At 39.2% G+C, this 22,496-nt stretch overlaps 4 protein-coding genes and 1 pseudogene across 5 annotated transcripts; 3 read left to right on the forward strand and 2 right to left on the reverse strand.

Annotated features, from left to right (window-relative positions):
• Positions 1–552: 552 nt before the first annotated feature.
• On the reverse strand, positions 553–9,200 carry LOC130510119 (MLO-like protein 2). The gene is made up of 12 exons (XM_057006466.1): positions 2,917–9,200; positions 2,534–2,591; positions 2,173–2,441; positions 1,967–2,083; positions 1,811–1,871; positions 1,576–1,739; positions 1,369–1,463; positions 1,225–1,274; positions 1,092–1,132; positions 836–1,009; positions 722–757; positions 553–624 (listed from the first exon to the last, which is right to left on the reverse strand). The coding sequence occupies exons 1-12, from the start codon at positions 3,037–3,039 to the stop codon at positions 553–555; spliced, it is 1,260 nt and encodes a 419-aa protein (XP_056862446.1). The 5' UTR covers positions 3,040–9,200.
• On the forward strand, positions 3,916–5,367 carry LOC130495799 (uncharacterized). Its single transcript, XM_056987314.1, has one exon. The coding sequence runs from the start codon at positions 3,916–3,918 to the stop codon at positions 5,365–5,367; it is 1,452 nt and encodes a 483-aa protein (XP_056843294.1).
• Positions 9,201–10,186: 986 nt separating the features above from the next.
• On the reverse strand, positions 10,187–13,775 carry LOC130510115 (MLO-like protein 2; annotated as a pseudogene).
• Positions 13,776–16,890: 3,115 nt separating this feature from the next.
• LOC108839935 (uncharacterized) lies at positions 16,891–18,680 on the forward strand. The gene is made up of 3 exons (XM_018612725.2): positions 16,891–17,124; positions 17,259–17,744; positions 17,819–18,680. The coding sequence occupies exons 1-3, from the start codon at positions 17,014–17,016 to the stop codon at positions 18,518–18,520; spliced, it is 1,299 nt and encodes a 432-aa protein (XP_018468227.1). The 5' UTR covers positions 16,891–17,013; the 3' UTR covers positions 18,521–18,680.
• Positions 18,681–19,164: 484 nt separating this feature from the next.
• On the forward strand, positions 19,165–22,484 carry LOC108806182 (G-type lectin S-receptor-like serine/threonine-protein kinase At1g11330). 2 transcript variants are annotated; one of them, XM_018578230.2, is made up of 7 exons: positions 19,165–20,639; positions 20,715–20,822; positions 20,916–21,112; positions 21,199–21,409; positions 21,502–21,739; positions 21,816–21,960; positions 22,030–22,484. In XM_018578230.2, exons 1-7 carry the CDS (start codon positions 19,331–19,333, stop codon positions 22,336–22,338), a joined length of 2,517 nt encoding a protein of 838 aa, XP_018433732.1. In that variant the 5' UTR covers positions 19,165–19,330; the 3' UTR covers positions 22,339–22,484. The 2 variants fall into 2 exon arrangements, with proteins under 2 accessions (XP_018433732.1, XP_018433741.1); XM_018578239.2 differs by having other exon boundaries at positions 19,166–20,639; positions 20,919–21,112.
• Positions 22,485–22,496: the final 12 nt, after the last annotated feature.

The raw sequence follows: 22,496 nt of genomic DNA on the forward strand, positions 1-22,496 counted from the left end.
TTTTCTGAGCTTTCGTGCGCAAGAGAATGATGTGTGGAAGGTCCAGCTTCTTGGCGTTGAGACTCAGGATCCCAAAACTGGTGGTGGTCATGACGATCAGAGTATCTAGGAGAAGGAGAGCTCGGGAAAGTCTCAACGCTTCGGTTATTAAGAATATGTATCGGAGATGAGGCGTGAGTTGGTGTAGTTGGACGGCTAGTGTAAGGTGTGTTTGATTCAGTGTGTTTCCCGTGTTTTGTGTGCTTCTTTGCTGTGTGATGCCATGTCTTTATCGCTGTGGCTACTCTTTCGTTGAACACAGTTGGCCTCATCGTAGAACCCATCTACAAACGTTTCATCAAACACAGTGTCAGAAAAGAAACTAAGATCATATCAAAAGAATTTCTGTATTGCAATGCAAAATTTGTTGAGTAGTACCTGAGTGACAAGAGCATAGAGTGGAAGAGTCACATAGCTGCAAAGTATCTGTACAACAACTCTGCAAGTTTGTGACATTGTCAGTTAAAATACGTTTTTTTTCCCGCGTATACAACAGTCAAAGGTAACGTTAGCTTACCCAACTACAATTCTAATGACCACATCTGCATCGCTTTCATAGAAACAATTCTTGAGAGTGAATTCATACTAAACATACCAAAAGTTCACGATATAACAATTAGTATGGCTCCATAATAGCTATGTTTGTGTGAATAATGTGAAAACTGGATCATCGCTTGCTTACCGTACTCCAGGCAAAGAAGGCAAGCTGAAATGCATTCTGCAAAAGTGAAGGCAAGTTTGTTATATCGTGCCGTTGGGAGTAATAAACCGAGCGGTTAAGGATATTGAACCGTACCGTGAAAAGAACCAAGTGGATAAGGAAAAGGATGAACCGAGGGCGGCCAAACCAGAAGAGATCATCACCGGGTTGAACCACAGGGGCACCTCTCACCACATCACCTTTCTCTTGGATTCTTAGACACAATTTGGTTATAATGACTTGAAGCTTTGTTCCAACTATTAGAATCACCTGCAAGATTTACATTCATTCTCTGAAAACCAAAAGGACAAAAGTGAGCAAATGTTTAATACTTTTCTTTTGTTGTACTTACGGCTAGTGGAATGAATGGTAACCAGAGGTAAGAATGCAATCCTGTTTGAAATGATAACCGATGTTAGTTTTGTTGCATATATTAATGCGTTAATATTGTGTGTTTATTTTGCGTGGTAAGCAATGAGCGTTACCGTTTGTGTTGGTCAAGAGGAATAGCACAGCGATAAACCAGATAATAGGACTGCATAACATTAGCAAAGATGTCAGACAAATCTTCCAAGTTGGATTGTTCTCAGATTATAAAAAAAAATGAAAGTCATTAAGTAGCTCCAAACCTGATTTCGACTACAGTTTTGAAGTCTTCTTCTACTGTTTTCTGAATATACTTGCGGAAATCGAATGTCCTTTCACTCCCTGGAGCCAAATGTGCCTGAAAAAAAAGAGTAGGTTAGATCATTTTCTCCAGGGTTAGAGTAGTACTTGTTATACTAATTACAGTAGATAAAACAAAACAAAATATCAGACTATATAAGGTTCCCTACCATGATGAAACCATGCCGCAAAGCCATGTAATCAACTTTGGTGACGGATCCAAAGAACTGTCTGAAAAAACACACAGTCCATAGCGTGACCCTCGTCTTGCTCCAGAAATTGAGATGTCTTCTCCCGAAAGATGTGTCTCTGGCAAACCTAAACCTCTCAGGATCTACAATAACAAGAATGCATTCCACCGTCAAATTTCCTGTTTAGGTTTTAAGTAATAATATACATATATACCGTTGGAATAGTGATATTCTATTGTCTTGGTCTCATTTTCCCAGTGCTTCCACCTCCTCGTCTACAATACTCAAGAAAACCAAAATCAAATCTTGTTGCAAACAAGTCTTTCTTGACTCTCAAGCCACTTTAGAGTTCACAAGAAAAAAAGGTTACCTTGGTCTTTCCGAGAGCATAAGTAACAATGCAGTAGATAACATGAACCACGGCGAGGATGAAGATGAATATATGAAGCTGGTGGATACCATAAGCAGATACAAAAGCCACTTTCCCCTGAGATAATCCGTCAATCACAAATCATACTTTAGAGGAGTAGAGAGTGGTTTTTATATAAATAGATATACTGGGAGATTCATAGTTACCTTCTCAGCGCATTTGTCATAACCTTTGGTGGCTAAACTTCGTCTATGAATGTAAGACTCGGCTAACTCAAGGAGAAGTCTTCTATGACCGGATTTGTCTTCATCATCGTCTTTTGGTTTAGCGGTATCTTTGTTGCCGTATTTTCTAGCTTCATCAGCGGCGCTGCAAGGGTGCATTGATGATGCGAGGCTTTGGGAGACGCAGATATTTGAGATTGGTGTTTGTCCGATTGTTAGGAGTAGTGATATGAATCCCATAAGCATAAGCTCTGAATTGACCAAAGAGGCAAGTAAGAAGCTTGTTAATGGGTGAAGTTAGGTAGCAAAAGATGTTTTTTTCTTTCTTTGCTATTAATTTTACCTGCTTTGATCTTTTCAAGAGCTTCATAAAGAGCCTTCTTGTGCTTCTTTTTGAACCACTACCATTTAAAACAAACAAAGAACATATTTAGTCATAAGAGAAGAAGAATTAAGCAGAGCAGGAACAGAGTGACAACGCAGAAACAGAGTAGGAAGCAGAATTAAGAAAGAAAAAAAACAGGGTACAAAGAGATAAGAAAAGCATAAATGAGCAAGAAAACGATCTCAACAACAAAAATCAAAAAAAAAAAAAATAATAATGTCGAAAAAACAAAGAAAAAGAAAGCTAAACAAAAGAAGAAACAGAGCAAGAGCGCTAAACAGGGGAATCTTGACATATAATGGAATCATGAAAGACGATTAGGAAGAATCAAAGGGACTTACGGTTCCAATTTTGTGAATGGAATGTTCAAGGACAATTGAAATGAGTAGTAAAACGAAGCAAACCACAGCGACTGCCCACGTAGAGGTCTGCTCTAAATTCCTCTCTTTTACCTGATTCGTCATTAGAGCTTGATTGTAAAAAAACACAGTGAGAGAGAGAGTGAAGACACGGAGAGTTTCGTGTTCTTCTTTATGTTTAGCTAACAGTTTTTTTTCTTAATTAGTAGGCTAAGCAAGTTTACAAAACCAAAGTTATGTCATGATCATATAAGGAAGGAGGACGTAGATGAAGATAATAAGACCCGCGATGAGTGACTATAAATTAAAGGTTTATTTGGCTGTCTTTTTCTGAATGGTGCTTTCAACATTCTACTGTTGTTCTGCATTTGCAGACAGACTTCTCAATAATTCACCGTGTTGTTTTGTGCTTTTTGGACTGCATTTTTCTTAAATTTATCATGTTTCATATGGCCTTCTTTGTCAAATCATGTTATCTTTTCATTTCACTTCACTTTTCAAGTTTTTGTTGGCAAATAGACGACTAGAACAAATTCAAGAACCAGTTTGGTAAAATTATTCGTTGGGTTGTTATACGTTTAACTATAAAATGAGGAAAATAAAATTACGTGAGGCAAGATTACTTAAAATTTATTTTGATTTGTCAGTCATTTAGTTTTGCTCTATTTTTTATATGTTTGGTTGTGTTATTAATTTTCTTCTATTTTGGTTGTGTATATGATAATGGAACTCTACTAAAGCTATATATCAAATGGCCACTTGAGATTTATATAAGTTATGATACTATTTACTATAACGTGAGCACGCTGGAAAGCTCGCACACTTTTACTTTTGTCTTTCTTTTTATTCTACCTATTCTCAAAAAGACAAGTTAAAGTTTGGTGTTCATCAGATCTGCAGTGAGTTCCAGTTCCCTTTTCTGAGATCTAAGCTTCTGTTAAGACGAGTTTGTGTTGATTGTTGCTCAACGGTGGTGCTACGATGTCGGTGGCTATGGATCGAGCCTTAATGGCTCTGTCTTTGGACGAGGATGACAAACCTTTCGAGATGCCGGACCAACCGGGTTTCTGTTCGAATGAAAAGAATCTTCTAAGCATTGTGGGTAGAGTTCTGAACCCAGAATGTCAGAGAATGTCTTCCTTAATCTGGAGGATGCCTAGGAAGTGGCAAAAGGAAGGCAGGTGTAGGGGAGTTGCTCTCTCGGAGGAACGTTTTCAGTTCTTCTTTGACTCGGAGCATGACTTGGTGGATGTGCTGGAGAAAGGCGTTCATACTTTTAATGAGTGGGTCATTGTGATTGCGCGTTGGGTTGAAGAACCGCCTGATGACTATCTTCAGTTTATTCCTCTCTGGGTACAAATCAGCCAAATCCCCATAAACTACTATACGGAGGAGGCGCTAATGGCGTTGGCTGATATGATTGGTGAAGTTAAGGTGTTGGTTTTTGACCCCTCGAAACCACAGTCTCAACCTTTTATTCGTGCTCAGGTAAGGTTTAATGTGGCGAATCCCCTCAGACCGGCGAAGGTGGTGACAGCTAAAGGAGGTAAATCGTGGACCATCAAGTTCGACTATGAAAGAATCCAGAAGCGTTGCTTTACCTGTCAAAGATTGAATCATGAGCAGAGGATCTGTCCTCTCGAAGTGAAGAAGCGTAAAGAGGTGGCTTTGGCGCGGCGTCAAGCAATAGAGAAAGAACTTGAGCACAGATCAGTGGTACTGAGTGAAGGTGATCCTCTCTTTGGAGTTCTTAGAGAAGACCAAGTGGGGATTAACCTCTCTACTGGCAGACCGAAGATCGCTAAGGAGGTGATGGATGAGATGAGGCAGTACCTGAGTTTATCAACTGCTGAAGACAGAGTTATCAGAGAAGAGAGAGTCAGAAAATCTGTTGCTGAAGTGGAACAAGTCCCTATGATGCAGAAAATGTTTCTGAGACTGGAAGCTCCTCCTACTATCTCAAGAGACTTAAACAAAGGAAAGGGACATGTCTTCAACTACGAAGAAGAACGCTTGAGTAGAGGTAAAGGAAGCTCTGTGTCTCCTAACTCTGAAAAATTAATGGCATCGGCTATTGGTGCTGGAATGGCGATGAGGCTGGGTCCTCCTCTGGATGCGCATTCGGGGAGCGAGGATGTGAGACTTGGGGTTAACTTTCTGCCCCTTTCTGAAGGTTCTACGGTGTTTAGCTCGGGTTTTTCGGAACATGTTGCTTCGTCCGGAACTCTAAAGAAAGTCTATAAAAGAAACCGTCCTCCAAAATCTAAAAGGAAGCAGAGGAAGTTGGTGGTTCTGGATGCTGACAAGGGAGCGGGTAAACAAATCATGAGTGGTCTGAAGAGAAAGGTAGAGACTGAAGATGGGGAACTTCCAGTCTTGGCGAGGTCAAAATCCCTGAAGGTGGTCCCAAAGGAGGGACCGTCCAATCTTTAATGAGCATAGTGAGCTGGAATTGTCGGGGCCTGGGGCGTACTCAAGACCTGACAGTTCAACGTCTGCGGGAGTTTAGGCGACTTTACTTTCCGGAGATAATTTTCTTAATGGAGACTAAAAACTGCAGAGATGTTCTAGTAGATTTAAAGGTGTGGTTGGGTTATGACAATGTATATACGGTTGACCCAGTAGGTCTTAGTGGTGGCTTGGCAGTATTTTGGAAAAGCACCATTAAGATGGATATTAAGTATGCGGATAAGAATCTGATTGACATGGAGGTTCTTTTTGGTGACTTCAGATTTTTTCTGTCTTGTGTTTATGGGGAGCCTGCTCAGGATGGAAAGAGTATAGTTTGGGAAAGACTGAGCAGATTTGGAGTTTGTAGGAAGGAACCGTGGTGTATAGTTGGTGATTTTAATGAGATCCTGAATAATGGTGAAAAGCTAGGTGGTCCTTCTAGATCGGAAGCTTCTTTTAGGCCTTTTGCTGACATGTTGGCTGCTTGCGGCATGGACGAGTTGGAGGCTTCTGGTGATAGATTTACCTGGTCGGGTATGAGGTGGAAGAAGTGGATTCAGTGTTGCCTCGATAGGGCTTTTGGGAACAAGGAATGGCTCAGGATTTTCCCTGGTTCTAATCAGAGATTTCTTGACAAACGAGGGTCTGATCATCGGCCTGTTTTAATCAATCTGCAAGCTTCTCAAGCGCGGTACAAAGGCCAATTCAGATATGATAAGAAGTTCCTTTTCTTACCCAGAGTGAAGAAGGATATCATTAACTCGTGGAGAGCAGGGAGTGGGGTTTCCTCTAACCGAAGTGTGGCTAAGAGACTGCGGGATTGCAGAGGGGTTTTAAGCCGCTGGAAGAAGTCCAAAGTCTTTAATGCGAGAGACAGAATCCACTTACTGGAACACCGCTTGGAATGGTTTGAGTCTAGGAACTACCCGTGTTATCATGCCATCAAGATCATCAAAAAAGAACTGTACAAAGCCTACAGGGAGGAGGAGTTACATTGGCAGCAGAGAAGTCGGGAAAGATGGCTCAAATATGGTGATAGGAATTCCAAGTTCTTTCATGCTTCTGTTAAATCTAACCGAGCGAGGCGTCTCCTGAGCAAGCTAAAGGACATCGATGGGGTCTATCAATGGTCTGAGGCTGCAAAAGCTCAAGTGGCTCTCGACTATTTCTCGGCTTTGTTTAAGTCATCGAAGCCTCCCAACATTCTGAATCTCTTGCAAGGTATGGCTCCTCGGGTTACAGTGGCCATGAATGACAGATTGCTGGCGGAGGTCACTGAGGACGAAATAAGGCTGGCGGTTTTCAGTATCAATCCATCGAGCGCACCGGGTCCTGATGGCATGAATGGATTGTTCTTTCAGCAATACTGGGATACCATAGGCCCAAAAGTGTGTGTTGAAGTGCAGAATTTTTTCAGTAGAGGAGTGATGCCTGTTGACTGGAATTTTACTTACATCTGCCTGTTGCCAAAAATCATAGAACCGGAGGTGATGAGTGATCTCCGTCCAATCAGCTTGTGCTCAGTTCTCTACAAAATCATCTCGAAGATTATGGTCAGCAGGCTTCAACCCATTCTCCCGGAACTTATCTCAATCAATCAATCAGCTTTTGTGGCGGAGAGACTCATCAGTGATAATATTGGTGTTGCTCATGAGGCGGTTCACGCTTTGGGAGGTCATCAGTTGGTAGAAAAGGATTTCATGGTTGTCAAAACCGACATGTCCAAAGCGTATGACAGGATAGAGTGGTGCTACCTGAAGGGTCTCCTACTGGCTTTAGGCTTTGATCAGAAATGGGTCAGTTTGGTCATGGCTTGTGTTTCTTCTGTCTCTTTTGCTGTTTTAATCAATGATCAGCCTTTTGGTCTGATTAAACCGCAGAGGGGAATTCGTCAGGGTGATCCCCTATCACCTTTCCTCTTTGTGCTATGCACTGAAGGGTTAACTCACTTGCTGAACAAAGCGGAAGAGGAGGAGCGTCTCTCTGGATTGAAGTTTACAGAGTATGGTCCGTCGATCCATCACCTTCTATTTGCGGATGACAGCCTATTCATGTGCAAAGCTACGGTATTGCAAGCCTTTGAACTTCAGAGTATCTTAATGGCCTATGGAGAAGTTACTGGTCAGGTGATCAATGTACAGAAATCTGCAATCTCCTTTGGAAGATTGGTTGACCAGGATGTAAAAAATGCCATAAGTCAGGTTTTGGGGATTTTCAAGGAAGGAGGAACCTCCAAGTATTTGGGTCTGCCTGAATGTCTAAAGGGTTCTAAAGTTGCCTGTTTTGGCTTTCTGAAGGAAAGGATCTCTGCCAGGCTCAATGCGTGGCATTTGAGGAATCTGTCCCAAGGAGGTAAAGAGATTTTGATTAAAGCATCAGCCTCTTCATTGCCTGTCTATGCTATGTCTTGCTATAAGATCCCTAAGACTGTCTGCGACAAGATGGTGTCCGCTATGGCAGATTTCTGGTGGGGTTCTGATGGGCACAAGAGAAAATTGCACTGGATTGCTTGGGATCGGCTGTGCCTGCCGAAAGATAGTGGGGGTTTGGGGTTCAGAAATTTCGAAGCTTTCAATCAGGCACTTTTGGCTAAGCAGGCTTGGAAAGTTCTCACCTCTCCGCATTGCTTGCTTGCTCAACTCTTAAAGAGTAGGTATTTTCCTGACTGTGATTTCTTGGAAGCTAAGTTAGGGAATCGTCCCTCGTATGGTTGGAGAAGTCTATTGTGGGGAAGAGATTTACTAGTCAAAGGGATCCAAAAGCGGGTGGGTGATGGGAATTCGATTAATGTCTGGATTGATAAGTGGTTTGAAGATGACAGAGATGGCTATGGTCCTAGAGCGCCCTGGATCAAAAATTGCACCTTTGACCTCAATCTTAAGGTGCGGAGTTTGATTAATTTCCCCGGTAGATGTTGGAACAGAGAGGCTTTGGAGGAAGTTTTTGTCCCGTCTGATATTGAAGTGTTGCTGAGAAATCAGCCAGTAGTGACTAAAGAAGATTTTTGGATTTGGAAATTCAATAAATCTGGTGCTTATTCGGTGAAGTCGGGTTACTGGTTGGCGGCAAAAGATAAGAACAGGGACCTTCTGCTTACCGCTGACGCACAGCCGTCTCTTAATGCCCTCAAATCTGCTTGCTGGAAGGTACACACTTCCCCTAAGATTAAAACCTTCCTCTGGAAGGTATTGTCTGATGCTCTCCCGGTCGCAGACCGCATTCTATCTCGGGGTATTAAGTGTGATGAGAGGTGTCAATTATGTGGGAGAGAGGGCGAATCTGTTAATCATTTGCTGTTCCAGTGTGATATGGCAAGGCAGACTTGGGCCCATTCTTGTATTCCAACACCTCCAAGAGGATGGATGGAGCGATCTCTTTTTGAGAATTTTGCTTTCTTCTTGAAAATAAGCAAGAATGCTACCCTGGACCTAAATATCACTCGTTGCTGGCCTTGGATCTTGTGGTATTTATGGAAACACAGGAATGGTTTTTTATTTGAGGGAACCCAATTGGATCCTGAGGACATTATTAAGAAAGCGATGGCTGAGGCGGATGATTGGTTCTCTGCTCAACAGCTGGATGCTAGGTTGGAGGCGCAGCAATCGGTGAAGTCGATGGAAAAGCGAGATCAATTCATTGCGCCTCCGAAAGGTTGGGTGATCTGTGAATTTGACATGGATTGGGCTAGATGTAATTCGGCTGTGGGTGCAGCATGGATGGTTAAAGACGACAGTGGTAGAGTTCTCCTGCATAGCCGACGAACGTTTCCTATGGTCCCGATGGAGAGGGAGGCTAAATTAATGGTTTTCTCTTGGGCGGTGGAGAGTATGAGTAGCCTAAAATATGATGCTGTGGTCTTTACATCCTCTTTTGCTGATTTGACTGATGCTATAGTGAGACCGAGGGCTTGGCCCTCCCTGCAATTTGAAGCTTCGGAGCTCAGGAAGGATTTGCAGGCTTTTGTGAAGTGGGAAGTGAAAGTGCAGCCGGCGGATTCTGGTAGATGTGTTTCTTTCATTGCACAGAGTGTGATTAACTTAGGTTTCTCACAATCTTATGTCGCAGCAGGTCATCCTCGTTGGCTTGATAGTTTCTTTGCTCATGAAAGATAGGCATCTTATCAGTAGGCTACTGCTGGTGTTTTTTTGGTGCTGTTTATCCTATGTTGTTTGGGATATAGTTGGAGTTAGTGCTCTTGTGGTTTCATGGAGGCTGATGATCCTTTTTTGGTCGATCAAGATGGTCTGTCATCTCTGGTTGTATGCTTGTAATTATAACTTTTCGGTGAAGTAATATATCAATTTGGGAAAAAAAAAAAATAAGACAGATATACCAGCCTAATTAAGTGATCATATTCTTGTTAATTAGACGCCAAAATAGAAATGATACCCTTTATCAGAAGAAGGAAAATAAATTAGATACTCAGATAAAGTAAATAATAAATTATTAAACCCCCAATAATATATAGATATCGACCACCTAGTGTTGGGCTAGTGGTGAGAATTAGGTTTCTCCACAACAAATGCTAAATCGATTCTCTTAAAACGTGTGTTAAAAACAAAGAGTGAGGAAACGTATGGCTAGGCCCAAGACAGAATCAATTAAACTATTACATACGTATATCTCAAGTTATATAATATTGGTGTTTTTTTTGAACTTTTGATGAATTTTGAAAGAAAATGTTATTGGTGGTTGTTATTTTGAAAGACAATGTAAAGAAGAAATAAAGTATCCTTTATCAAAAAAAAAAGAAATAAAGTATTCCAATAATTCCAATAATTTCAAAAAAAGAAATTTAGAATCCACGAAAATAATTCTGATCGATTATCTTATAAAACTATCATCTTTATCGTACTTGCAAAACATTCGTAAAGTAGCATGTACAGATCAGCAGATGCGCATGCAATAATAATATAATAAGATACATTTTAATATTTTATACTTTTTTTTTGTCTTGGATATTTTATACTTGTTTGGTGCAAAACTTGTGAAATTAGCTGATTTCCATTAGCCATCCATTAAATTTATATTGTTGAATCATCTACCTCTTAAAGGAAAAATCTCTTGAGCTTTTGGTAGTCCGTATAGGCGGAAGTTCCACGGAAGCAAGAACAGGTTCTTTTTCTGAGCTTTCGTGCGCAAGAGAATGATGTGTGGAAGGTCCAGCTTCTTGGTGTTGTTGAGACTCACAAATCCCAAAACTGGTGGTGGTCATGATGATCAGAGTATCTTGGAGAAGGAGAGCTCGGGAAAGTCTCAACGCTTCGGTTATTAAGAATATGCATTGGAGATGAGCCGTGAGTTGGTGTAGTTGGACGGCTAGTGTAAGGTGTGTTTGATTCAGTGTGTCTTCCGTGTTTTGTGTGTTTCTTTGCTGTGTGATGCCATGTCTTTATCGCTGTGGCTACTCTTTCGTTGAATACTGTTGGCTTCATCGTAGTACCCATCTACACACATTTCATCAAACACAATGTCAAAAAAAAACTATGACCGTATCAAAAATCCTGTATTGCAATGCAAATGTTGTTGTGTAGTACCTGAGTGACAAGAGCATAGAGTGGAAGAGTCACATAGCTGCAAAGTATCTGTACAACAACTCTGCATGTTTGTGATATTGTCAGTTAAAAAGACGTTTTTTGCCAGTGTATACAACAGTCAAATTAATGTTAGCTTACCCAACTACAATTCTAATGATCACATCTGCATTGCTTTCATGGAAACAATTCTTGAGATTAAATTCATACTGCAGATACCAAAAGTTCATAACATAAATATTAGCATGGCTCCATAAAAGAGATGTTTATGTGAATAATGTGAACTGGATCCCTTACCGTACTCCAGACGAAGAAGGCAAGTTGAAATGCATTCTGCAAAGTGAAGGCAAGTTTATTATATTATACTATACCGTTGGGAGAAGAGTATAAACCGAGCGGTTAAGGATACTGAATCGTACCGTGAAAAGAACCAAGTGGATAAGGAAAAGGATGAACCGAGGGCGGCCAAACCAGAAGAGATCATCACCAGGCTGAACCACCGGGGCACCTCTCACCACATCACCTTTCTCTTGGATTCTTAGACCCAATCTGGTTATAATGACTTGAAGCTTTGTTCCAACTATAAGAATCACCTGCAGATTACATTCATTCTGTTTAAACCAAAAGGACAAAACCAAATAAATGTTTTAAGTCTTTTTTATTTGTACTTACTACTAACGGAATGAATGGTAGCCAGAGGAAAGAATGTAGTCCTGTTTCAAATGAAACCAATGTCAGTTTTGTGAGAATATTGATGCATCAGCGTAAGCAATGAGCGTTACCATTAGCGTTGGCCAAGAGGAATAGCACAGCGACAAACCAGATAACAGGACTGCATAATGTTAGCAAAGATGTTAGACAAATCTTCCAAGTTGGATTTTTCTCAGATCATAAAAAGTCATTAAGTAGTTCCAAACCTGATTTCGACTACAGTTTTGAAGTCTTCTTCTAGTGACCTCTGAATATACTTGCGGAAATCGAATGTTCTTTCGCTCCCTGGAGCCAAATGCGCCTGAAAAAAGAGCATGTTAGATCATTTTCTCCAGAGCTATTAAGAGTATAATAACTCTCATTGTTATGGTGCTTAGAGGCTTGGTTAGTGATGGTTGTATGTACGTAAACAATGTACACAATGACTCTTTCATGCTTGATAATACTTTGTTATACTAAAGGATAGATAAAACAAAACAAAAGATCACACTATATAAGTTGCCTACCGTGATGAAACCATGCCGCAAAGCTAAGTAATCAACTTTGGTGACAGATCCAAAGAACTGTCTGAAAAAACACACAGTCCATAGCGTTACACTTGTCTTGCTCCAGAAATTGAGATGTCTTCTCCCGAAAGATGTGTCCCTCGCAAACCTGAACCTCTCAGGATCTACATAACAACAATGCATTCACTCTAAGAAATTCCTATTGCCGGTTCTTAAATCTTGTCAAACATTCAGGATTTAATAGTATACATATATACCGTTGGAATAGTGATATTCTATTGTCTTGGTCTCATTCTCCCAATGCTTCCACCTCCTCATCTGCAATAAGAAAACGAAGAATCAGATCTTTATGCATACAATATTTCTTGATTATCTGGTCACTGCAGGATACACAAGAAAATTAGTTACCTTGGTCTTTCCGAGAGCATAAGTAACAATGCAGTAGATAACATGAACAACGGCGAGCACGAAGATGAATATATGCAGCTGGTGGATACCATAAGCAGATACAAAAGCCACTTTCCCCTGAGATAATTCATCAATCACAATCATATATTATAACGTGGTTAACAAGCAAAAGAGAGTTATGAATAAATATGGGAGATTCATATTTACGTTCTCTGCGCATTTGTCATAACCCTTGGTGGCTAAGCTTCGTCTAGGGATGTAAGAATCAGTTAACTCAAGGAGAAGTCTTCTATGACCGGATTTATCTTCATCATCGTCTTTTGGTTTAGCGGTATCTTTCTTGCCGTATTTTCTAGCTTCATCAGCGGCGCTGCAAGGGTGCATTGATGATGCAACGCTTTGGGAGATGCAGATATTTGAGATTGGTGTTTGTCCGATTGTTAAGAGTAGTGATATGAATCCCAACAGCATAAGCTCTGAATACCAAAGAAGCAATTAAGAAGCTTGTTAATGGGTTTAGGTAGCAAAAGATAATTTTTTTTTCCTTTACGTAGGTTAATTTACCTGCTTTGACCTTTTCAAGAGCTTCGTAAAGAGCCTTCTTGTGCTTCTGTTTAAACCACTGCCATTTAAAAAAAAAACAGATTGACAACTAACAAAAACACCAAACATGGTACAAAGAACTACTTTTTAAAGTTAAAAAAAAAATAAAAAAATGGTACAAAGAGATAAGCAAAGCATAAAATGAGCAAGGAGACGATCTTAACAAAAAAAAACATGTCAAAATTAACAAAGAAAAAGAAAACTAAGCAAAAGAAAGAAACAAATTAAAGCAAGAGCGCTAAACAGGGGAATCTTGACGTATAATGGAATCATGAAAAAAGAGGACGAAGAATCAAAGGGACTTACGGTTCCAATTTTGTGAATGGAATGTTCAAGAATAATCGAAATTAATAGCAAGACGAAACAAACCACAGCGACTGCCCACGTAGAGGTCTGCTCTAAATTCCTCTCTTTTACCTGATTCGCCATTAGAGCTTACTTATAACTTAAGCACAACGAGTGAGTGAGAGAGAGAGAGAGAAGACACAGAGAGTTTTCCTGTTCTTCTTTATGTTTTGCTCAAAGCTTTTTAATTAATATGCTAAGCAAGTTTACAAAACCACAGTTATGTCATGGAGTAATAATATAAGAAGGGAATGTAGATGGAGATAAGACCCGCAAATCCGCAACGAGAGACTGTTAATGAGAGGCCTTATTTGACTGTCCTTTTTAGAAAGGTGTCTGCGTTCAACGTCATGGCTTAATTACTCTATTTGTTCCTCACGTGAAGACTTTCTCAATTATTCACCGTGTTGTTTTGTGCTTTTTGGATTGCTATTTTCTTGTTTATCATGATTCACATGGCCTTGTTTGTCAAATCATGCTTTCTTTTCATTTCACTTCAGATCTTTTATAATTTTGGTTGGCAAATAGACTAAATAAAAAATCAAGAACCAGTTTGGTAAAAAATTTCATTTGGTTGCTTATACGTTTAACTATAAAATGAGGAAAATAAAATTACGTACAGAAAGGTTATTAAAAATTTGATTTGTTTTGCGCTATTTTGTGTATGTTGGGGTTTGTTTTTTTGTTCTATTTTTTTTTTTTTTTGCTAAAAAAAGGGTTAAACCCGGGTCAATGATGACACAAGCCTAACCCCCGGGTGGAGGTACAGCCCACGGATAGACCCTCTCCTGGGCATTCAAATGAGTCGAAAGCAATGGACCCATATCCGTGTGGCCAGTGGGAATCGAACCCGGGACCGTATTGAGGCCAAAGCTTTCTCAAGTACCACTAGGCTAACCCCACTGATTTTTTGTTCTATTTTGGCTGTGCATAAGATAATGGAACCCTACTAAAGGCTAAAGCTAATGTTAAATGGCCACTTGCGATTTTTATAAAATAATGATAACATTTACCATAATGTGAGCTTGCTGGAAAGCTCCGCACGCTTTTACTTTGTCTTTCTTCTTACCTTTTTTTTTTGTTCAACGTCTTTCTTCTTACCTATTCTCAACTTGATTTTGAATAACACAGATAAATGATACCAGCCTAACACAGATAAATGAATAACACACATAGTTTGCTAATTAGACGCCAAAAAATAAATGATACCCTTTATCAGAAGAAGGAAAATAAATTATATACTCGATAAAGTAAATCATAAATTATTAAACCCCCAATAATATATAGATATCGACCAACTAGTGTTGGGCTAGTGGTGAGAATTAGGTTTCTCCACAAAAAAATGATAAAACGAATCTCTTAGACGAAAAATGTGGTGTTAAAAAGACTCAGAAAACGATGCATAAGCCCAAGACAGAATCGGTTAAACTATAAAATATGTGTATCTCAAGTTATATAACATCCTCCATTTTTATTTTTATTTTTATTTTGTGAACTGTGATGGGATTCCAAATTATGAAAACGGTATTCTGAAAGCTACATTTGATGATGTGTTTATTCTTGTATTCAAGAAATTTTCAGTTTGAAGTTATTTATATATATAATATTGGTCGTTTTTTCAAATGGAAATATTCGTGGTTGTTATTTTGAATTTTATGGTTACTTTGTTTGTATGTATACACTATATCATTTGTGGCTACTTTGTTTGTATGTTAAATTTTAAATTCCACGAAAATAATTCTGATCGATTATCTTATAAAACTATCATCTTTATCGTACTTACAAAAACATTTGGAAAGTAACATGTACAGATCAGCAGATGCATGCAATAATGATATAATAAAATACATTTTATTATTGTTAAGTGGAAATCCTGTGAAATTAGCTGATTTCCGTTAGCCATCGCAATAGACTAATCTAAGCCACCCTCTCCTAAACTAGACGAAAAATATAGTATATAATAATAAGAGTGGTACTCACTTGACATGCGATTAAATTACGAGACTGGCAGGAAAAAGATTAAACATATAATATGGACATGTCTTAATTTTCCTAATGATAAATCATACAAGTTAACTTTATATTTTCTCTTAGTCTACATGCGTATAGAATTTTAACTAGCTGGACGGGGTCTAGATATACTTCTGATGACTAAATTGTTTTTGCATATGCATATAAGAACAACAGCGAGTAGATTACAGTATTGTAACACACTAACACTTAACCATATACACTATGTATTTACGTGGACAGGAAACATTGTCGGCAGAAAAAACATATTTGTAATCTTGCAATTGTGTCATTAGTCAAAGATTTTTTTTTAACTCAACTTTAACTTGCATTAACCAACATAGTGAAGGAGCCTTTTTCTTTGTTGAATCATGTCCTTAAGTTGTATTCTATTGTGACATTTTGGTTAAAATCTGTGGTTGAGGCAGATATATCTGATGTAAGATCAAACTAGTGAAAGAGACTTAGAAATATGATCTTGCAATTGGTATTGTTGTGTACGTGTTTACGGACTATGTATTTTGTATACTAAACCGATGGTAAGAATAAATGTAGATATCTTGGATGCTTTAAATATATACAAATTTTTCAGCTAAAGGTAACAAAAGAACAAAACGATCTAGCTACTCGAAATGTTAAGTCACATGTCAATATTCTCCTAACACTATGTTAGATCAATGTTAAAGAACAAACGATTAGACGAATTATTTAGGATATAGGTAAAACTTAGGGCATTTTCAATATAAAATAGAGTAAAAATGAATGTGAAGTAACAAATGCTTCAATCTAATTATATATCTCATTTCATTTTGAAATTTACTCCATAAATAAAATAATTTATTTTTTTTATGCTCATGACTCTGTTATGGAGTGAAGAATGAAATATGATTGTTGTACTTTTACTTCATATTCACTTTTACTATATTTTGGAGGAAAAATAGAGTTTTACAATGGATATGTTTTTAGATATTAATAAATTACTGATCTATTTTATATGTATTTTATATTTATGTAAGATTTTTTAATTTTTGACTTTAATTATAAAATATTTGATGAATTGTCAAAATTTAGATATATAAATAAAAAAGAAAAAAATTATGAATTTATATTAACATTATTATGATTAATACAAACTAATTTAGATTAATTTTAAACTGATTAAACCGATTTAAATTGTTTAAATCTATTTAAATGGTGTAAATTGATTTGAAATCGTTTAGACTGATTTAAATTGTATAATTCAGATTTTATGAAATTTTTTTGTTGGCTATGACCAATTTGCCATAGGCATACAAAAATCAATGTGAACCGAATCGAACTAAATTTCGGTTAAAGATGAAATTCCTTAAAACAAAAAAAAAATTCAAAATTCGAAGAAAACCGAATCGAACCAAGAAATCTGAACAATCTCTCCTCAGTCGTCACGCACGTTTGCCCTCCAGGCTCCAACTGCATCTCTTTCTACCTTCTTCGTTTGCATCAAGCTTTCCCCCATCAGTCTCTGAGGAAAAATGGATCCAATTGCTTCGGTGGTGGAGAAAGTGAAGACCTTTGCGAAATCGAGCCAGGACTTAGTCTCCCGCCACTTCGGCTTCCATGACAATCCTTCCCGCCAGAACCCGGTATCTTCGTCCGCCTCCTTTACTCCTTGTTCTTTCGACCTCTTGATTGAAATGGGTAGACGAAAGTATATACCTTTATCCTCAAAAAAGTTGTCTTTTTACCTCAACACTATTTGGGAACTACTATGTATCAGATTGATATCTTGAAGCGGTTGCAAAGAGAAGCATTCTCTGACATAATGAAGCTTAGACACAGACAAGAGAAAGTTGAGCGGATGCTTTCCTCTTATAAACTCTCCAAAGGAGGTCCCTTTCAAGAGACTAGCACTCATGTGAAAGGTGAAGTTCATGCCCTTGGAGCAATGCTCCTGATGGGGAACACTGACGAGGAGAGTCTCAGTGGACTCGACAGAGAAGGAGTGAGACCTGGGTTGCTTTCGAGGTTCATGTTCGAAACCAGCCTTAGGGAGTCGGATAAGCTTGTGGCTGAGCTCGTTGCTGGATACAAAGCAGGGGAAGGAGATCATCACAGCGACGGTGGTGTTTCAGGGAAACAACAGCTGTCTTTAGCTAAAGTCTTTTACAAGGCAGAGATCAATGATTGCTTCTCTGCAGTTGCTATTCCCGTTGGCGCGCATTTCAGAGACATTGATGCTGATGCTCTTGTGTCTTCTTACCAGGTATCCACGTGCTTTCTTTCTTAACCATTTATGTTATTAGGGAAGCTACAAATACAACTACATACGTGTGGCAGGGAATGAATCTTACAGAAGTTTCTGAACTTGGACCACCGCTTTTGAACCAAGATAATGGTAGTGCCATAGGATTAACAGTCAGAAAGTCAAACGTGTCAGCTTCACTTGCCCAATCCATCACAAACCTTGAAGTTGAGCAAGGTTTAAATGCGAGGAGTCGTTGTCTCAGAACTTTTGGGCAAGTAACCTGCCACATTCTGAGGGGTGTGAAACTATCTCTACTTGGCTGTCACCAGATTGTATCACCGTCCAGCAGCCTCCATTATCCTGCTGGAGCCGTTGTACTTCCATTAAGTTTCCTAAGACCTCGTATTGATATGGATCCTGAATCATCAGCAACGACTCTGGAGATGAGCAGAAGCATGAATCATGTATCGTCTAGCTCCATAGCTTTGAAGGTAGACAGCTCTCTAATGGACGAGAATACAAGGATTGGGGGATGGATTGAAATTCAGAAGTCAAGAGAGAAGGAAGTAAAATGGTCAGTTTCTATTACAGACAAACCAGAGGATGAAGTGGGATGGGGCATGAGCGTTGGGGGAGTAGTGGATGGTTCAAGAAATCATGATCGGTTTCAAGTGGAATCTTATCTCAAATTCAACATAGCCCATCGGTTTAGCTTAAGTCCTGGTGTTGTTTATCTCACAAACAGTAACGGAAGAACCATAGGTTTCATGCTTCAGTCTCAATGGTCTCTGTGATTCTTAATGCTAGTCTTCCCAAGTACATTCTTGGTTCTATTTAACACTGGTTGCAGTTTATAAGAGGATAAAAAAATAGTGTCTTAGCATGTTATAAAAGGTAGGCCCTGTTTTAGCATGTATTCAATATAGTATTCAATATTATTGTTAGCATGTTCAAGTTGAACAATAACATACAAGTCCTTATCTATCACCTCTCATTAACATACAAACTCTGTAAGCTTTGTTCTGCTGAAGTCTAGTCAACCACCTTCTTCTTAGGACTCATTTGGAAGAAACAGTATCCTATGACCAAGTATGTACTTGGAAGAATGAGTTTATACGTATGAAGTCTCTTAATATTCTTACAATAAGACAAACCTCATTTGACGGTCCATAACTGACTCCTATTCCTTATCTACGTAGAAATTTTCACATCTTCATTCACATTCTAACGTGTTGTTTTTGAATATAGTCAACATCCTCAAGTTGTTTAATGTCTACTCAAAAGTGAAAAAACAATGGTCCCCAACAAAGATTGGCAGTAACGCAAGTGGGTCTTCTCTCTCTGCTTTCTTTTCTTAGTCCCGCACTAAAAGTCAATACTGGTGGTTGGTTCCACTCTGATTGCTAATTGGGCTATTCAAAGAAGCCACCAAACACAGTACTACACCACAGTACAAATCTTGAAGAAAACTACATCATCATCTTCTTCTTCTAAGTCTTCTTATATACAGACAAATACGATTGCTTATATGATTTATAACTCTCTTTCAGTAAAATCTTCTAAAGAGTAACAAACAAAAAAGCAAAACTCTGTTTCAACTAGTCATGGTGGTTCTACTGAACAAACAACATCGTTTTGTTCTTCTTCTTATTCTACTTGCAACATTCTCTTTCTGTTTCGGCGAAGACAGAATCACGCCCTCGACTCCGATCAAAGACTTAAACTCAGAAACACTCCTCTGCAAAAGCGGTGTGTTCAGGTTCGGTTTCTTTACTCCCGTAAACTCCACTGCTCGTTTACGTTACGTTGGGATCTGGTACGACAAGATGCCGATTCAAACCGTGGTTTGGGTCGCTAACAAAGACGCTCCCATCAACGATACTTCCGGTGTTGTTTCCATCTCTGACGATGGAAATCTTGTGGTTACCGATGGTCGAAACCGCACTCTATGGTCGACAAACGTCACAGCACCAGCAGCTCCAGCTACCACTTGGGTTCAGCTGATGGATACAGGGAATCTTGCGTTGCAAGACAACAGAAACAACGGCGAGACTCTCTGGGAGAGTTTCAAGCACCCTTACAACTCTTTCTTACCCAAAATGACTCTCGGCACCAACAACAGAACCGGGGAGAATCTTAAACTCACTTCTTGGAGAAGCTACGGAGATCCTTCCACGGGGAACTACACAGCTGGTCTTGCTCCTTACACGTTTCCCGAGCTTCTCATCTGGAAGAACGGTGTTCCTATCTGGCGCAGCGGACCCTGGAACGGTCAGGTTTTCATCGGTTTACCTGACGTGGAGTCTCTCCTGTTTCTTGATGGGTTTAATCTCAACAATGATAACCAAGGAACGGTTTCGATGTCGTATGCTAATGACTCTTTCATGTATCACTTTAACTTGGACCCTGATGGAGCTATCTATCAGAGAGATTGGAGTGCTCCTATGAGAGATTGGAGGATCGGTGTTAGGTTTCCATCTACGTATTGTGATACATACGGTGTATGCGGTCCGTATGGGAGCTGTAATTCAAGGGAAGATCCAAAATGTAAATGCGTTAAAGGGTTTGTGCCGAAGAACGACACAGAGTGGAATGCAGGGAACTGGAGCAAAGGATGTGTGAGGAGAGCTCTGTTGAAGTGCGAGAGGCAGAGCAATGTAAGTAATGGTGGTGGTGGAGGGAAAGGAGATGGGTTTTTGAAACTGCAGAAGATGAAAGTGCCGATCAATGCGATACAGTCTCTAGCTAATGAGCAGGCTTGTCCACAGCAATGTACTGATAACTGTTCTTGCACGGCTTATGCTTATGATCGAGGGATAGGGTGCATGCTTTGGAGTGGTAGCTTAGTTGATATGCAATCGTTCATGGGAAATGGCATTGAGCTTAATATTCGACTTGCTCATTCTGAACTCAGTGAGTAAATAACCTCTACTAGTGTCACTTGTGTTTAGCTTAATTGACTTATGGTTGCTCACCAAATCTTTGTAGAAACACATAGCCATCGAGCCATTATGATCACTGCACCTGTTCTAGGTGTTGCGTTGGTTGCTGCCATCTGCATTCTTTTAGCATGCCGGAGATTCAGAAAACGTCCAGGTTAGAGGTTTCTGTAGCTTAGCTCATTGATAATGGTAAAATCTTCATAATGATGTTCCTTTTACCATAGCTTTGTTTGCTATATTGCCTTAGCAGAACCAAAGAAAGATAGAAGTGCAGAGATAATGTTCAAGAGAATGGAAGAACTTACAAGTGGTAATGAGTCTGCTTCTAACCAAGTGAAGCTCAAGGAGCTTCCACTCTTTGAGTTTCAAGTGTTAGCCACAGCAACTGATAGCTTTTCTCTCAGAAACAAGCTCGGGCAAGGCGGGTTTGGTCCTGTTTACAAGGTGAAGGCATCAAACAAGAATATGTTTTGAAAAGAGATATGTATATAATCTCAGATTAACTGATTGGTAATGTTTTTTTTCTTCAGGGAAAATTACCTGAAGGGCAAGAAATTGCGGTGAAGAGGCTCTCAAGGGCATCGGGACAAGGACTTGAGGAGCTTATGAACGAAGTGGTTGTGATATCGAAGTTGCAACATAGGAATCTGGTGAAGTTACTTGGTTGTTGCATTGAAGGTGAAGAAAGACTATTAGTATACGAATATATGTCAAAGAAAAGCTTGGATGCCTATCTATTTGGTAAAATGACCTCCTCTGTTTTTAAACTCTGTTTTTACTTTTACTTGGGTTGATTGAATAGAAAGGTAAGGATTCTGTTAGCTTTTTTTCAGACCCATTGAAGCAAAAGATTCTTGACTGGAAGACACGGATGAACATAATGGAAGGAATATGCAGAGGTCTTCTGTATCTTCACAGAGATTCAAGACTAAAGATCATACACAGAGATCTAAAAGCCAGCAACATTTTGCTAGATGACAATCTTAATCCCAAAATATCTGATTTTGGCCTTGCAAGAGTTTTTCGAGCTAATGAAGATGAAGCTAACACAAGAAGGGTTGTAGGAACATAGTAAGTATCCCTTCCCATTATACAAAAACAAATATTTTGATAAATCAGTTTTATCAATAACCATTGATTATTGCAGCGGCTATATGTCACCGGAGTATGCAATGGAAGGTTTATTTTCTGAAAAATCAGACGTTTTCAGCTTGGGGGTTATACTTTTAGAGATCATAAGTGGGAGAAGAAACTCTCACAAGGAAGAGAATAATCTAAACCTTTTAGCTTATGTAAGTGTGCACTAATAATCAGTGTTTAGTAACTTTACTAGCTTCGAAACTTACATGCTACTTTTACAGGCGTGGAAGCTGTGGAATGAAGGTGAGGCTGCTTCTTTAGCAGATCCAAACGTCTTCGATGAGTCTTTCGAGAAAGAGATAACAAAATGTGTTCAGATTGGTTTGTTGTGTGTGCAAGAAGTTGCAAACGATAGACCTAATGTTTCAACCGTGATTTGGATGCTAACCACCGAAAACACAAACCTCAAAGAGCCGAAGCAGCCTGCCATAATAGCAAGAAGAGGAACTTCTGAGGCTGAATCTTCTGATCAGAGTAGTCAAAAGGTCTCTATCAATGATGTGAGCCTCACGGCTGTAACAGGTCGCTAAGCTCACAAAGCCAATATATTACTGTTTATATAATGAGTTTTGAAAATCTCATATGATTGCAAGTTGTGTTATTCTGTGCATGTTTAATGGTTTGAGTTAGATAATAAAAAATGAATCTCAAGGAAGTTATGTTCAGATTCATCTAAGTACAGACTTGG

Source organism: Raphanus sativus, chromosome 1 (assembly GCF_000801105.2).
Source record: "Raphanus sativus cultivar WK10039 chromosome 1, ASM80110v3, whole genome shotgun sequence".
Taxonomy (NCBI): Eukaryota; Viridiplantae; Streptophyta; class Magnoliopsida; order Brassicales; family Brassicaceae; genus Raphanus; species Raphanus sativus.

Coding starts and splice junctions, on each gene's coding strand:
- LOC130510119 (XM_057006466.1), bottom strand. CDS start 3,039: ATGACGAATCAGGTAAAAGAGAGGAATTTAGAGCAGACCTCTACGTGG. Junction 2,442..2,533: donor TCTTGAAAAGATCAAAGCAG/GTAAAATTAATA, acceptor TGGTCAATTCAG/AGCTTATGCTTATGGGATTC. Junction 1,275..1,368: donor AAAACTGTAGTCGAAATCAG/GTTTGGAGCTAC, acceptor AATGTTATGCAG/TCCTATTATCTGGTTTATCG.
- LOC130495799 (XM_056987314.1), top strand. CDS start 3,916: ATGTCGGTGGCTATGGATCGAGCCTTAATGGCTCTGTCTTTGGACGAG.
- LOC108839935 (XM_018612725.2), top strand. CDS start 17,014: ATGGATCCAATTGCTTCGGTGGTGGAGAAAGTGAAGACCTTTGCGAAA. Junction 17,125..17,258: donor ATCCTTCCCGCCAGAACCCG/GTATCTTCGTCC, acceptor ACTATGTATCAG/ATTGATATCTTGAAGCGGTT. Junction 17,745..17,818: donor CTCTTGTGTCTTCTTACCAG/GTATCCACGTGC, acceptor TACGTGTGGCAG/GGAATGAATCTTACAGAAGT.
- LOC108806182 (XM_018578230.2), top strand. CDS start 19,331: ATGGTGGTTCTACTGAACAAACAACATCGTTTTGTTCTTCTTCTTATT. Junction 20,823..20,915: donor GAGATTCAGAAAACGTCCAG/GTTAGAGGTTTC, acceptor ATATTGCCTTAG/CAGAACCAAAGAAAGATAGA. Junction 21,410..21,501: donor CTTGGATGCCTATCTATTTG/GTAAAATGACCT, acceptor GCTTTTTTTCAG/ACCCATTGAAGCAAAAGATT.